Consider the following 15114-nt stretch of genomic DNA (forward strand, 5'->3'; position numbering starts at 1 on the left):
AGCACCATGTGAATGTCAATAGAAAAAAATAGTGCTTTTGAACATAATTTTCCCATTTTTACAATTTGAAATGTCTTGGTGGATATTCAGAATTGTATCGCCTTATCCATAGTTTTCTTTTTTCTACAGCTCTGTGGAGAACATAAATTGCAATCTTATTCTATTTGTGTTCATTGTATAAGTTTAGTGTTACTGTAAAACAAAGTGACCTCCACGAAAATGTGAATAATAGACTAAATTTATTAATTTCAGGCTTCGATGCCAACAAATCTCGTAAGCCAGACATACAACTCAAGTGCAAAAGGCATGACAGCAGACACAGGCTTTCTTTCCCCTCTATCTTTGTATTCCTCCACATCAGGACAGGGACCAAGTTCCAGTTCTGGTTCAGTTGACAACAATCTGCAATCCATTCCCAACTTGGACACAGGTAACGTCGAGTATAATAGAAATGCCTTTTTTTTGTCTTTATACATGAAAAACTGTTCTTCGAAAATGTGCAGTTCATAGGTTATGTCTACAATTTGTTTCAATACATAATTGTGGAACTGATGTGTAAAATGAAATTTGGTTGTCTGCACATTTTCACAGTAGATGGAGTAGTCTTAGTGTACACTTCTCAGTTTGTTACCTGACTGCACTGAAATATTTCTAAGTTCAGAAATCGTTAACATGGCAACATAGCTCTTGAGCACCAGCAGAGATTAGCCAACTTTACTACAGGTCCTTTTACTAGACTAGAAACAGTGGTAAAAGATTTACATGAAATCGGAAACTATATTCACCCAACATATTAATATAGAACAAAATGGAAAACCTAAGTGTGACGAATAATTTTAGAGAATCCTTGCGATTGTTCATGTTAAAATTGGAATCAGAGAAACTGTTGTGAGGTTGGAAACACTGCACTTGCTAGTGGTCCAGCTGGAGGAAATCTGTCAACTTTGAACACACAGGGACATAATGACAAATAGTTTATGCAAAATAAATATAGCAATACATTGCAAAGTACTGTGCAATGAGCGAAAATTAATAATTCTCACAATTTGCAGCGAAAATGACATAGAAAAGTGGTACTTTGCACAGTCGTCAATCTGTTTCAAGACTTGTACTACCAGTGATGTTGTAGAGCATTTGGTAAAGTACTCTCATGAGAGCTCTCTTTTTTCCCCCTAGGAATTAAGAGTCTCAGGTTCAAATCCAAACTCTACATTATTTTTTCCCCATTGAGATACATTGAGTATAGATTTTAGGAATTAAGTTGAATAATTTTGTTTCAGAATGTTTCCAATAATTAATTCAGTGTAGAATTTGATGAATGTTTCCATCTACTCAACGTATGTTTCTTATTTTTTCTGGCACTAAGGTATACAATTCAGAGATGAGGTTTATTTTTAAACTAATTTACTAACATATCCTTGATTATTATTACCATTCACTTTAAGTAATTCTTTTTATTATTTTCTTTAAAAGTAATAGGATCTTGCATCAATTTGGGTCGAAAAATATCTAAAATTGTTGTCATAATCAGACAGTTTTTTTTTTCTGCTCTGTAAAATATTATGATATCGGCAATAAGTTTTAAACGGCTTTATTTTATTTTCAGCTTCCCTTATGTATGGAGGCCAAGGACTGCCAAATGATCAACAGCTTTATAACTACATGCAGATGTTCAAAGGTGCATTAAATTCTGAGGGACACAATGGAATAACTAATTACATGATTCAGAATAATCAGCCACCACCACCGCCAGAAAGAATAACTCCACCACGGACAATGCCACCACAACCAAAAAAGAATGTTTTGAAGGTAAGTTGTGTGCTTTACTCTAAAGTTAGTGAACTAATCTGGTCCAAGACTTACCAGCAAAATCTCATCACAGGCCCCTGGTTAGTTTCATTTATCGAGGAGACGAATGATCCTCTCTGGTTCTTCATTGCATTCTCATTATTAGTTATTAGTATTGATAAGTGTTATATCTGCAAATCGAGTTAAGGCTCTCTGCTATTTATTGCACCTTTGAAGTATGTAGGGTGTGTGGATGTAGGGCACCACACATTTAGTTTTTTAATAATAATCGATCGATATGCTCCTGCCTTCATTGCCCTAGTATTGTCACAGGAGCAACATAGCTTGTAGATGGGATTTCATTTACAGCTTAAAGAGCTTCTTCATTAGTTTTTAAGATATGAGAATTGGTGAAAATATATATTACCTCACAAAAATAAATAGTAGAGTAAGTGCCTCTCCCTGATTTCTTCTAACCTAATCAATGTTTCATCACCAGAAATCGTAACAATCCACATCATTCTTTCCGGGACAGATTGCTTTGTGTTGTAACACTATATGATATGTCATGCAAATTTCAACCTTCCAGCCATAGTGGGATCAGTGTGATAGGATGAGAAATTGACATCCCCTCCTTTTTTTTTTTTAAACCAAACCTGGAACTGATTTGAAGGACAACAACCATAGTTGTTTTTAGATGTGCAATAAAGACAATTTTCAAAAACCAACTCCTTTTCAAACATCAGAAATCCAGACCTGGTGAAGTACAGTCAGACATTAGGGCTAATCAGTATCAGAAAATGTGGGTTTGAATTTAACTGCCGGTACTTCTCCGAAATTCTGAAATTGCATGAGGTCCGCAAAAATGCCATTGGCGTAGAAAATTGTGGGGAGATATGAGTTTTGTGATGAAACGATTGTCTCATAAAAAATTAACATTTTAAATGGAAACTGTGTGGTTATTTGCTATGGGATAGTTCCAATGAAAACATGTGTTAAAATTTATAAATATATCCTGAACAACTTTGAATTGTTACAATTTTCAAGTGGTGATTGATAAGATATCATAGAAGAAAACTTATTTACTGTACATGGATTGATTTCTGAAATTTAGGATATCTCACCTGAGACCATGTTTCCTGAGAATCAGGCCGAGCCTCCAGTATGTCTGGCAGCTGCAGTACCAAATAGACATCGGACCATAGAAACATTTAATTTTTAAATGTATCTGTAATTTAACCTGTATGCTATTATCAATTGATACCAATTAAACTGTATCTTTTTTTTTTTTTTTTAGCCATGTCCATTTCCAGTAAATCTTCTGCATTTGGCCAGTAATGTAAATGTTCAAAAATCAGAATTACCTCAGAGAGGAAGGGATGGTCTAAATGGTATAGATGCGCAATTAAATTCGAAACTTGGGAAAGTAAACATGCAAAGTATTATTTCAAGTACTAAGGATGGAATGAACCACCAGCCTAATCCAGTATTCACTGCTGCAGGGTTTCCTAAAAATCTTCAGAATAAGGGATCCACTCAGGTAAGAGTGTAACACATTTTATGTAATGTTTGTATCTCTAGATTTCCTCTCCCTGCTTTTTTGCGGTGATTTCTTTGGCATGTTTCTTAAGGGATGCTTGACTATGAGTGGCCTTTGTTGCCCATATTTTTGTTTGTATTATATTATTGCTGCTTCGATTCTTTGGTTCATTAAAATTTGGGACTTTTTCTTTGCTGGAGTTCGTGTTCATTCACTCAAAATCATTAATTTCCTTTGTGGATGCAGATGTATTTTAAACATTAAATAAGAAAAGTTGGTCTAGAGGGCATCAGCAACCTTGTGGACAGGTGGACCAAGTGTGTTTGTGAAGCATGGAGATTATTTAAAAAATAAGACACACATTTCTGTAAGTTACCTTGTAAAAAGGGTAACATATTTGCATATTGTACATGTTACTCACTATATAATATAAGCAAAACTAAATTAGTATAAAATTGAATTTACTTACGTGAGTGAGTATGAAGATTTGAAAACAACCTTTCAGGGTACAACTGCCCCCTTCATCAGGTTCATATTTCCTCTAGGCACTAAACATAATGTCGCGTCACTAAGTGTTAAAAAAGGATTAGGTTAGAGGTTTGGTTAAGAAACACTTGAATCCCTGACAACATTCCTGTCTAAAAGCAACCAGTTAAAAATCCGGTTTTAAAAAGTTCCCCATTTCCCATTAGACCTTGAATTCCTGACATCATTCCTGTCTAAATACAACCAGTTAAAAATCTGGTTTTAAAAAGTTCCTCATTTCTCATGAGACCTCTTAGGACAAGTTCTAGGAGGTCTCATGGAAAATGGGGAACTTTTTAAAACTGGATTTTTCATTGGTTTTTAGACTGGAATGTTGTCAGGGATTCAAGTGTTTCTTAACCAAACCTCTAACCTAATCCTTTTTTAACACTTAGTGATGCGGCATTATGATTAGTACCTAGAGAAAATATGAACCTGATGAAGGGGGCAGTTGTACCCTGAAAGGTTGTTTTCAAATCTTCATACTCACTCACATAAGTAAGTTCAATTTTATACTAATTTAGTATTGCTTATATTGTAAAAAGGGTATGAATAATAATAGTTTGTTAGTGACTTTGCCTCGTATATAATATGTGCATGCATGTTTTTTTACTAAACTTCATTGGTTGAAATGTTTTCAGTAAAGTTTTCCTTCAAAAGTTAAGATCTGTGCAATTTTCTTCTTTAATATCCATGTTTTGCAGCATAAGTGACACCAAGTTTTATTTAAGAATTAGAATGTTTTTGCTTAAAATTTCTAGTTAAAATATTAGGCTCATCAATAAATAACGAGGCAGAGGATATTACACCAAAACTATGGCAGTTAAAAATGGGTCGACAGGCCTGAAATGGAGGTGCAGGTGTGACGAAAGTGATTCATGCTCGTTTTCCCGCTAGATGGCATTACGTGTCTGGCAAGGTATGCCCAAAGGTTGCTATCCGAGCAGTGGCCGTGTACAGTCAATCCATGTTTGACTGCGATGCATAGTGGAGGCATCCAAAGAGGAGCAGTGGGTGTTGTGCGCTTCTTGACAGCGGAAGGTGTAGTGGGTCGTGAAATCCATCGACGAATGGAAAGGATATATGAGGGCACTGTATGTCCCAGGTAGGAGTGGGATAAACGCTTTTGTGAAGGACGACACGTGAAGTGGAGCACCGAAGCGTGTCACAGACCAGCATGTTGCACAGGTGAAGAAGTTCATCAAGACAGACCACACACAGCCAACGCAACAAACAAATGTCTGAAAAAATTCAAGTTGGAAGTCCTGAGCCCCCCCCTATAGTCCAAATCTGTCCCGTGTGACTTCCACATCTTCAGTGAGTTCAAAAACGCACTGCGGGGACAACAGTTTCAATCGGACATTGACGTCAAGGAGTGCGTGTGCAATTGGTTGCAACAGCAGCCAAAGGAGTTCTATAGCATGCCATTTTGCGACTGGTGTCACAATGGGATAAATGCCTAAACAGTGACGGACAATACTTCTGAGGTTCGTTACGTAAGTACTGGGCAATATCCTCTGCCTCGTTATGTATTGACTGAGCCTCATATGTTCAAGACAAAACATCATTGATAAAAATATAATAATGGTATTGTCGTCATATACATAACTTAATACACATGCATCATCTAAGAAGTAGAACTTTACAGTGAAGTTGATGGTACACTATTGGTGAGAACACTGGCCACACTAGCAGTGTTTCTGGTTCCAACTCTAGTCAAACTGCATTTTTTTTATCAACTTTACATGGATCATTTCAGTTATTTGTGCGTACCATACAGAAAATAGAGAACATCGATATTCATTCTAACTGATTTTATTGTAAAACAACCAGTTGATGCATCGGTTATATTATGTAACATGGACTTTCCTTTCCAGTCTTTCTCAGGTGCCATGGGTAGTGGAGACCCTTCAAATCACCAAATGAGGTTGGGGAACGCTGGTATTGACCAAATGCTCGGGAACTTCCAGAACGAAGGAAGGTCTCTTCCAGTTTCTCACGAGTCTCGTTCCAACATGGGTATGGGGAATTCCAACCCGTCGTACTCTGCTCCTCCTTTTGGAGTCGCACCAGATGGCCTAGACAATGGATTTTTGTCCCAGGATCCTCGCTCAACTTTACCTCCGCACATGTATGGAGGGAACGCTCCTTTGCCTATTCCTTACATGCCCCCTGGGCTTGATGGGTACAATCAAGACTTGTACAATACACTTCCAGAAGTTGTTAAAAACAGAGGGCTTGGTTATGTTCCTTCACACTCAGAATTCCTGCCATATTATGATGTTCCACCGTTCTTTGGTTTTCCACCCCATATCTTTGGTTTCCGGTCTGTAAGGTAAGGACAAATTATATATCTTGAGTGTGCTCTGTTTTTGTGTTGTGTAGTGATGCAGACAAAGCTCAAAATTTATTGAATCCAATATGCTCATCAATAGTTTTCTTAGGACAATTTCTAGTGGTAATGTTTAACCAGTTCTGTTATTGTGAATATTAAACAGAATAATGCTGTAAAAAAACATTTATATATTATAAATATCATTAGATATAAAATGTAATAGAAGTTATAAAATTTAAAATCATTAAAGGAACAGAGCTTTCGTTCAGAGCAGTAAAGTGCACTCTGGCAGTGGTCTCTGGACCTCCTCACCAAGAGGATCATACAGAGGATCAGATTAGGCTAGAATAAATATTACAATTTTAGATATGTTGACAGCCTGCTCAAGCTAAAAACATGTTAGTATTTTAAATATTTTTTTATTGGATTACAAAATCCACATTTGCAGATCATTGAGACAAAGTCCTTTTCAAATTTCTGTATATATTTCATATATAGGGGTGTGTGGGACATGATGTGATCAGCACCATGCTCTGGCCACCTATACCCTCTATTCTTCGATCTCTGCCAATTTGGAGGTGATGTGATCAGCACCATGCTTGGGTAGCCTTTACCCCCCCAGGGTTTGCCCAAGGTACCCATTTATTTGAGGCTAGGCAAGCTCCAGAGCCACTTTATGAGGCAGCTTAGATTACCCACCCCAGGAATCAAACCCAGGTTTCCAGTGCAGCAGCCGGATGCCGTACTAACTAGGCAACCATGGCTCCCCAGCGAATGAGAAAAAGTAAATAAATATATTCTCTTTTGGCCCAAATAAGCATTTTAATGGTATTTAGATATACACTAAATTTGACTGCTCCCAGAGAATATTGCCACACCCCTTGTTTATACACTTGTTTTTCCTGACTCCGTCAATGTACAACACGCGAGTCACATAATCTGTATAAAAGAAAACTTTCTCTGCCCCATGTAGAATAATACATGTGTCCGAACTTTTCCTCCCCCCCCCCCCCAAACAATTGATTTGACAATAATATTTTTCAGCGAGTAAAATATCGCTCATCTGCCCATAGAAAAAAATAATCACTTTAGCTAAATGCATTTTCAGCTTCTATCTTAGACCAAATGACATAGCATTTGCGAAAAAACTTTAGATTAAAAATAAGTTACAGTGAAATAAAGACTAGATCCAATTGTATTTCCTTAGCAATCTAAACGACTTCCCATTCAAGATTTAGTGCAGTTCTTATTCAGTATCAGATAGCGGAGGTTGGCAAACCCTTCTTATTAACGCTGCAAACAAGAAGAAAATGTTTTCACAAACAAGTCCCCTCCCCACTTTTCTTTTTTGTTCCCGTCAACTATTCTGTAAATCTGTGTGAGCAAAGAAGAGAATGCTGATCGAATCCTGTTGTCAATTTTCCACTTGGAGGAGGGGAGGGCGAACTTCTGAATTCTGAGGAAGGCACCATTTAGCGAGAATCGGTTTGGCAACAGTGTGCTTCTTGTCATCCTGAGGCAGAAGAATTGGCCCATTCTATCTTTACCGAGAATGCAAGAAGTGCAGTTTTCCCTTCCTGTCCATTAAGGAAGGTGTGAGAAATGCAAGTTGCACCCTGCCTCCACCTTCCACTGGCCATGCCACTTCGCTCCCTCCGCTCACACGAAAGCCTAACATCTGGAAGTTCAAGGTTGCGTGGTGAATGAAATGGCTGCAAAAGCAAGAAAAAGGAGGGAGACGTCTCATAGTCAACAGAATAGGTTTCTGCCAAATTTTAAGACCTCGTCATGGCTCGGAAAACGTATAAAGTGGGAAGTGGGAGTTAGAGCGAACGTAAGATCGAGGTGAACGTCCTATTATTTAACATGGCCTTTTGCCTGGGCCTGACTGGATGAATGTATAATGTGGGAACGTAAAATAGGGTTTCACTGTATTTAGTTAATTTCTTGTAGTTCACAACAGCAACAAAAAGATACTTACAGGAGGTCTATGGTAAATGAAAGGTTAAGAACTACTGTTCTAAGGCATTAAACATGGCCACAACTATATCAACATGTCCTCTGTAATCATAATTTTGAAACTAAGACTGAATATCAGAATTGGTGTAAATATTGGAATTCCGATTCCTTACATATCTAGTGTTGAACACACACACAAAATAAGAATTGTATAGATAACAATAGTTCCATGACCTTCAAGGTTAAAATTTCCTGTTGTTGGTTCCGGAGTAGCAAAATTCCTGTCAACATTAATTTTCAGTATTCCCTCAACATTGTAAAGGCAAGTTGGTTGTTGTCTGAATATGTTAGAGTAACAGTTTTAACAAAGCCAGGAAATATAGCAAGAGTTTGTTCAGTCAGATCTTAGTCCACAAGTTGTTCAATTTCTTGACAAAGATCAATTGATAAATGCACACAAGAAGCACATGACAGTACATTTTAATTTAATGCTGGAATGTTTGCACTTGTAAACTTTATACATGCATTGACACTTATTGGTATTGGTAAAAAATTCATGTCTATTCCAAACTCTTGTGTCTACTGTGTAAGCACAATATGCTCCATGAGTATTGATTAGAATCGGAAACGTTGTCAATTCATTGGTTATCTGCTCTTGAACAAACTAAACTGAAAGATGATCAAATTTTAACTTTGAACTACTTTAAGTAATCAGTAAAAATGAACCTGAGACCAGGGGTTGGTTTGGTAGCTCAGTCAAGGTTCCCCCACATGCCAGAATGACATGGAAATCTCATGAAAAATCTTCTTGAAGCACATCCGAGAGACTAGAACATGGTGCTGCTGTTAATTATAACCAATAAGAAATAATGTTTACTTTGCAAAACCATGACATATGAATTACATGTTTTTATTTTCTAAAAAAAGTAAACAAATTGGTGGTATTTCAAACAAATTAGACTGTATCAGATTGATAATATTGATAAGCTGATGTATTCGGTATGATACAGATAGTGTACCAATTAATATCCCCCATCCCTAATAATAATAATAAAGATGAGGATGGTGTGGCATGAGGAGAAAATGGAGGCAGCAATACATAATAAATTTAAAATAGTAATTATTATACTGTGTATAGAGTATTTTGAAAAAGGTGGTGGGGATGGAAAAAGATAGATTAATTCAACCTTGGCAAACCAAATAATATGCACCAACTGTATGGCAGATTCAATTTGTTTCACGAGACATTACAGAACCCTAGCTAGAAATTCTTAACCTCAGGGCGATAATATAACAGGGTTCCTCTTTCAAAGAGCTCACCCCTACCCCCCATTTTCCTGGGGTAAATATAATTATTTTAGTAACAAACCATAATCCATAACAATAATTACTTGGATTTTATCTTCAGTGCAAATTTAAAATTTTCCTGTGACAAGTTAGAAATGCGGATTCGATATATTTTTGTCCCAAATGATGCACCTGCTTTAAATTATGCAGTATACCAACACTAAGCATTATATTTTAAGAAGTGATATTATTAATGAATATCGAGAATTTCGCGTATGTCTTGTAATGCAGCTATAGTATAAAACTTTACATTCACCTCAGTAAAGCGCCAAACATGCATTCTCGCAACACATGATTGCGAGTGAAGCGAGCAAGAAAATGTTTACACCCATTTCTTTGCAGGCTTTCAAGAATGTGTCAATACTTTCTTAAGATCCAGAGACATTTAGTTGTTTCCAGCTTCTCTTTTGGCATGTTTGGGGTCGAAAACATGTAGATACAATATCGCTAAATACAGTCTCCAAAATTTAATGTTTGAACTCTCTCTCCACTACGGAAATCTCTCGACAATATAAGATTTAACACTTTATCAAGAGCTTCCTATTTCCTCCTTTAAATTTAATACTCAATCCTGTCACCAAAATTTCCATGCTAATTTCAGACAGCATTGCCTCCTCCAAAAAAATTGATTCTCAGTCTCCCCACCAGAATTTCCGCAACAGTCTAAAACAATAGTAATACACAAGAATTGGATACCCCCTCAATTTAATGTTCAATCTCCCTCTAACTAAAATACCAGCCATAATGTAAGACCTAGAGTTGGAACTTCCCCCCCCCCACACGTTTAATTCAGAATCCCCCAGAACCCTCATGTCAATTAAGGCCTAATATGTAAGAGAGTTGGATATTTCTCCCTTCCCTTTGATAATACCCTTAAACACTTCCTTTTTAATCTTTATCGGCATTTCTTTTCTTTTCTCTTTCCATATTCTTTAATTTTGTTTCTCTTTCTTTTTTTCTTTACCATTTCCTTCTGCTTTTCCTCTTTATCTCTTCTTCAATTTGGCAACATCGCTTTCCTACTCCAGTTTGTTTGCTTCTACTTCAAGAGAAAACCACCAGCGTGAGTGTTTCTTTTAACCTCCCTTTGTTAACCACTGGGAATATAATGAACGAGCGGACGTTAGCCATGAAGCAATGGAGATCATTTTTGTCTCAATGAACTGGTATTTGTAAGGTCTTTATTAATTGCTTAGATATATTGAGACAGTCATGTGATATTACTATATCTCACAGATGGACAGATCTCTAGATTAATTTATTTCATTTTACTATTTATGGACAGTTCTATCAGTTCACCAAATGATGCCTCTGACTTTAATAAAGTAATGTGATATATCAATAGTTGACCAGATGGTCATCATGGTCCTGCTGCATAAGACTTTTTTCAGCTTTGCATATTAGTAAAAATAAATTTAAAAAAAAGGAGCAGTGTAGGGTTTGATTTATGGTTGAGGAAGCCATGATGATGATTGGGTAGTTATTTGAAGTAGTTTCTAGAAAAGCAGTAGCCAGCTGTGGTGAGACTTGTGTTGACCTCATGTTACTTAACAAGTTCTCACAATAGGTGCATGTAGCTCACTTTTTAATCAACAATACAAATCTATTTTCACTTAACGTTGCTGAGCTGAGCTATAGAAAATAAACATTTCAAAGTTTACACAACATCTTCGTAAATTTGATTTTACCTCATTTCATGAAGAAAAGTTCAAGAGCCAATAACCAAAGTTATTGTTACTGAATCATTTCAAACGTCAATGATCTGTTGCATCATATATATATATAAAGTTAAAGCATTCTAAATATAGTATTTTCCTCAAGAGAAATAGATTTATGTATATATTTTACATTTCATGTTCATTCCAGACGTAGTGGGCCCTCCAGTGAACTGCACATGAGACTGGAAGAATGTTATGATCAGTTCAAAAACTTGGAAAAGGAGAGAAAGAAAACAGAGGCTGATTTAGCTAGACACAATCCTGGAAAGAAGGTTTCGTCAGCAAATAACATTCCTGTTCCCCGCTTGCCTCCAAATCCCTCCCGCGTTGATCGATTAATTGTGGACCAGCTCCGAGAACATGCTCGGGTAAGTTATTTCATTCATATAATATATATATATATATATATATATATATATATATATATCAAAGAAGGAGAAAGGAAACACTCACCGGACAGTGGAAAAATTCAAAATTTTCGCTAGCTTAGTAGCATCATCGGTGTGAGACGAAAGAGACTGAACCGGAAGTTGGGGCCCTGCAGAGTTGCCAGGTCCCCATCGAAGAAGATGTTCCAGGTGTGGATGTATGTATGACTATTACCTGGGGGAAACATCAACGGCCCTCAACCTCCGCATCAATAACCACCGCTCCTCCACCCACAACCTGGACTTCACTGTCGCCGTCCACACCAACCACCACAACATCAGTTTCAACGACTGCTTCCGGGTAGCGATCATCCATCTCCTACCCCAACCAGCCAACACCTCTGTTCGCAAAAGATGGGAGTGGGCCTATATATCGGCCATGAGTGCAACCACTCCACCTGGCCTGAACAAGGCCACCCAGTAATGCCTACCCCTCACCCACCGTCCCTCCCAACTCATCCCACACACGAGCCTGGTGACGAAACAGTGTTTTTTTGTTCTACGCACCGCTTCTTCTTCGATGGGAACCTGGCAACTCTGCAGGGCCCCAACTTCCGGTTCCGTCTCTTTCGTCTCACACCGATGATGCTACTAAGCTAGCGAAAATTTTGAATTTTTCCACTGTCCGGTGAGTGTTTCCTTTCTCCTTGTTTGATTTATATATATATATATATAAAAACACAGGAATAGGGTCAGAAATGGTGCCAGAAGGGCGGATAAATACAAATTATGAAGGAGACAGTAAACACTTACCACACGAATAGAAATAATTCAATATTTCGCGATCTGAGTCGCATTTTCAAGAAAGAAGATAAAAGATCGACGACACTTTGAGAAGAGGCACAGAATACTGACCGTAGCGTCTGTACGATCAGTGTTGCCAGAAACAGTTGATAGGAAACACGAAGTACTTTAGCCAGTGTTTACTGTAAGGTGGGTGGGTAGTTTCGGGGAGGAGAGGAAAGAGTTACTGATGTGTCAGAGTAACCCCCTGGAACCCCCCTCCTAAATACGTCCTTGGCCTGTTAGGTTTGTTTCTCTTAGCATAAATATCGTTGATTGACATTCATATGAATATGTCTCGTTGTTTTTAGCATGCAGAGATGAGTTATAAGCAAATAATTAGGGATTTTATGTAGTGGGATTTATGTCGCGCATAAGGAATGCCTACTTTGTTAGGTTTGGTTCTCTTACCATAAATATTGTTGAGGTAAATGTCGCTAGTGGAAAGTGTGCTACCAAACATGTTGTCACGTTGTTCTACAATAATTCAAATTTACGATTTCTTCAATAGAGAACCTGCTGTGTATATTTGCGAGTTGCAGGCCGAAGGTTTAGTGGCCAAAAACAAGAAATGTTGTAAAGTGTAGCAGACTATTTTTAAAAATTTACACTTTTTTATTTTCGTTCATGGATAACTAAAATTGATTACAATTAACTGTGAAAGTGAAAGTTTACTATTTTTGTTAAGTTACGATGGTTATTTTTCATGGTGATAGTAATTACGATATCTGCTGTTGATTTCTTGCGTGTATGGGGAAAAAATATTCAAATAAGTGGCGAGAGTGGTCCGAGATGCGAAGAATTAGATGTGCCGTGGTCACATTTTGAGGGTAAATATCTCGCTTATTTGTGGTTTCTGCATGCTAAAATAACTTTCAGGCACCTTAAAACATCGAAATAAAAAGAAGAAAAGTTGGAATTTTCGAGGGTGTACAGTCGGTCACCAACCTTTGAAATGGTATCATTCGTAGGTGATGCCACATCAAATGACCACTGTGGGATGGAAGATGCTTGTAAGAAAAGTCAAGGGTGCATTCAATAACTGCTCACATTCATTGTGAATACAAAATATCACATTGTAGTTTCTCTTCCTCCATGTGAGTGAACACCTTTAGATAACAGAACCTTGGATCCTTGTGTGGAACCATGCTATGATCATAGCACAACAGGTTGTAATGCCTTCTGACTCTGGTTTTGCTCTTTTCTGCCAATCCGATATGAAAATGCTAGTCTGTACTACCAGCCCAATGGTAACAGGCATGTGAACATCAACCCCATAGCACTTTCTGCCCTAAAGTCTTCCCATGCATTGGTCTCAATGTAGTCTCCTCATGTTACCTCTTCAAGGAAACAGAAATGGGTTCCCTCTTCACTACTCCACGACAATATTGTTAACGTATTTAATACTTGTAATATAATTAAGCCTTGTTTCCATATTTTTAAAAAAAACACTAAGTTGCTGACGAAGGCAGTTTATTACGATATAAAAACACTTAACATGTTACATGTTAAGTGTTTTTAACTTGTGATTTTAGTTTAGTTCTTCGTCTGAGGAAGACCCTGATGCAGGGTTGAAACGTTACATGTTAAGTGTTTTTATATCTTAATAAACTGCCTTGGTCAGCAACTTAATGTTTTTTTTGTTTTTTTTTACTTATACTGTTATTTTATTTAACAACTTCTTAAATTCTTCATATTTTACTGTTCCTTGTGGTAACAGCGATTACATGCGAGTCACACCTCTGTATTGCCCAAAGGCAGGAAACCATAAAAATACAATAATTTTTGCCAAATACTCGTACATATATTGCAACTTCCACATAACAAGCTGCCTTTCTGTGTGTAGAGTTGTTGCACTATGTATTTAGCAGATGTAATAATTTCTAACCGAAAGTGAATTTGTTGTTCCAGGTCATAACTTTAGTGGCTAAGATGGAGCGTCTTCGAGGTGTTAATGTGCATTCCGAAATACATGCTGCCATGGAATTTTGGTTAGATGCAATCAAAAAAGTACAGGCCAGGCGAAGGGATGAAATAATAAATTCCACCAACCGACACCACAATATTGTTGCTGGGATCCCCACGCCACGGATACAGGAAGAAAAGGGTAAGCAGTTACTCCTGATACTAGCATGATAGCATATCTTAGAAAATGTTACCTTCTTTATTCCTGTTCTGAGTGGTGGTGTAATTTTCTCTGCTTTACTGCTGTATTTGTGGGCCTAGTGGGTACACATTGAGAGGTGTCCTGACATCCATACACAGATAATAGGTATTCACGAGAAAGTTGATACACACAAGTACACAGAAACACGTGTATGTGTGCTAAATGAAGCAGGCATACATTGCTAACAGTAAATATCGTGTGGCCGCGGTGGCTCAGTCAGTAACGCGTCTGACTACCATGCTAAAGGTCCCGGGTTCGATCCCCGGCCGGTTCAAATCCGGGAACTTTTCTAACGATGGAAGCGACCCCGGCGCCCACCCAGCGTCGAATAACATGGGTATCTGGGGGAAACCCTGGGGGGTAAAGGCAGTCAGGGGCGTGATGCTGATCACATAACCCCCACTCACGACCGGATCAAGAAAGGGTGGGGCGTTACCCCCACACCCCCTATACGCCTTCATGGCATGGTGCTATGCACAGGGGAGCTTTACCTTTACCTTTTAAATATCATGACAAAGCTACAT

The 15114-nt window shown here is 37.8% G+C and overlaps 1 protein-coding gene across 3 annotated transcripts in view; it reads left to right on the plus strand.

Annotated features, from left to right (window-relative positions):
* LOC146004063 (uncharacterized) overlaps positions 1-15114 on the plus strand; it is a 55125-nt gene that overhangs the window by 28336 nt on the left and 11675 nt on the right. For all 3 annotated transcript variants that reach the window (XM_083142691.1, XM_083142699.1, XM_083142682.1), the window contains exons 6-11: positions 253-430; positions 1607-1809; positions 3086-3328; positions 5731-6188; positions 11361-11580; positions 14335-14530. In XM_083142691.1, coding sequence (XP_082998817.1) covers positions 253-430; positions 1607-1809; positions 3086-3328; positions 5731-6188; positions 11361-11580; positions 14335-14530 — 1498 coding nt within the window. The remainder of the gene's footprint in view (positions 1-252; positions 431-1606; positions 1810-3085; positions 3329-5730; positions 6189-11360; positions 11581-14334; positions 14531-15114) is intronic.

This window comes from Lepisma saccharinum, chromosome 1, assembly GCF_977018435.1.
Source record: "Lepisma saccharinum chromosome 1, izLepSacc3.1, whole genome shotgun sequence".
Lineage (NCBI taxonomy): Eukaryota > Metazoa > Arthropoda > Insecta > Zygentoma > Lepismatidae > Lepisma > Lepisma saccharinum.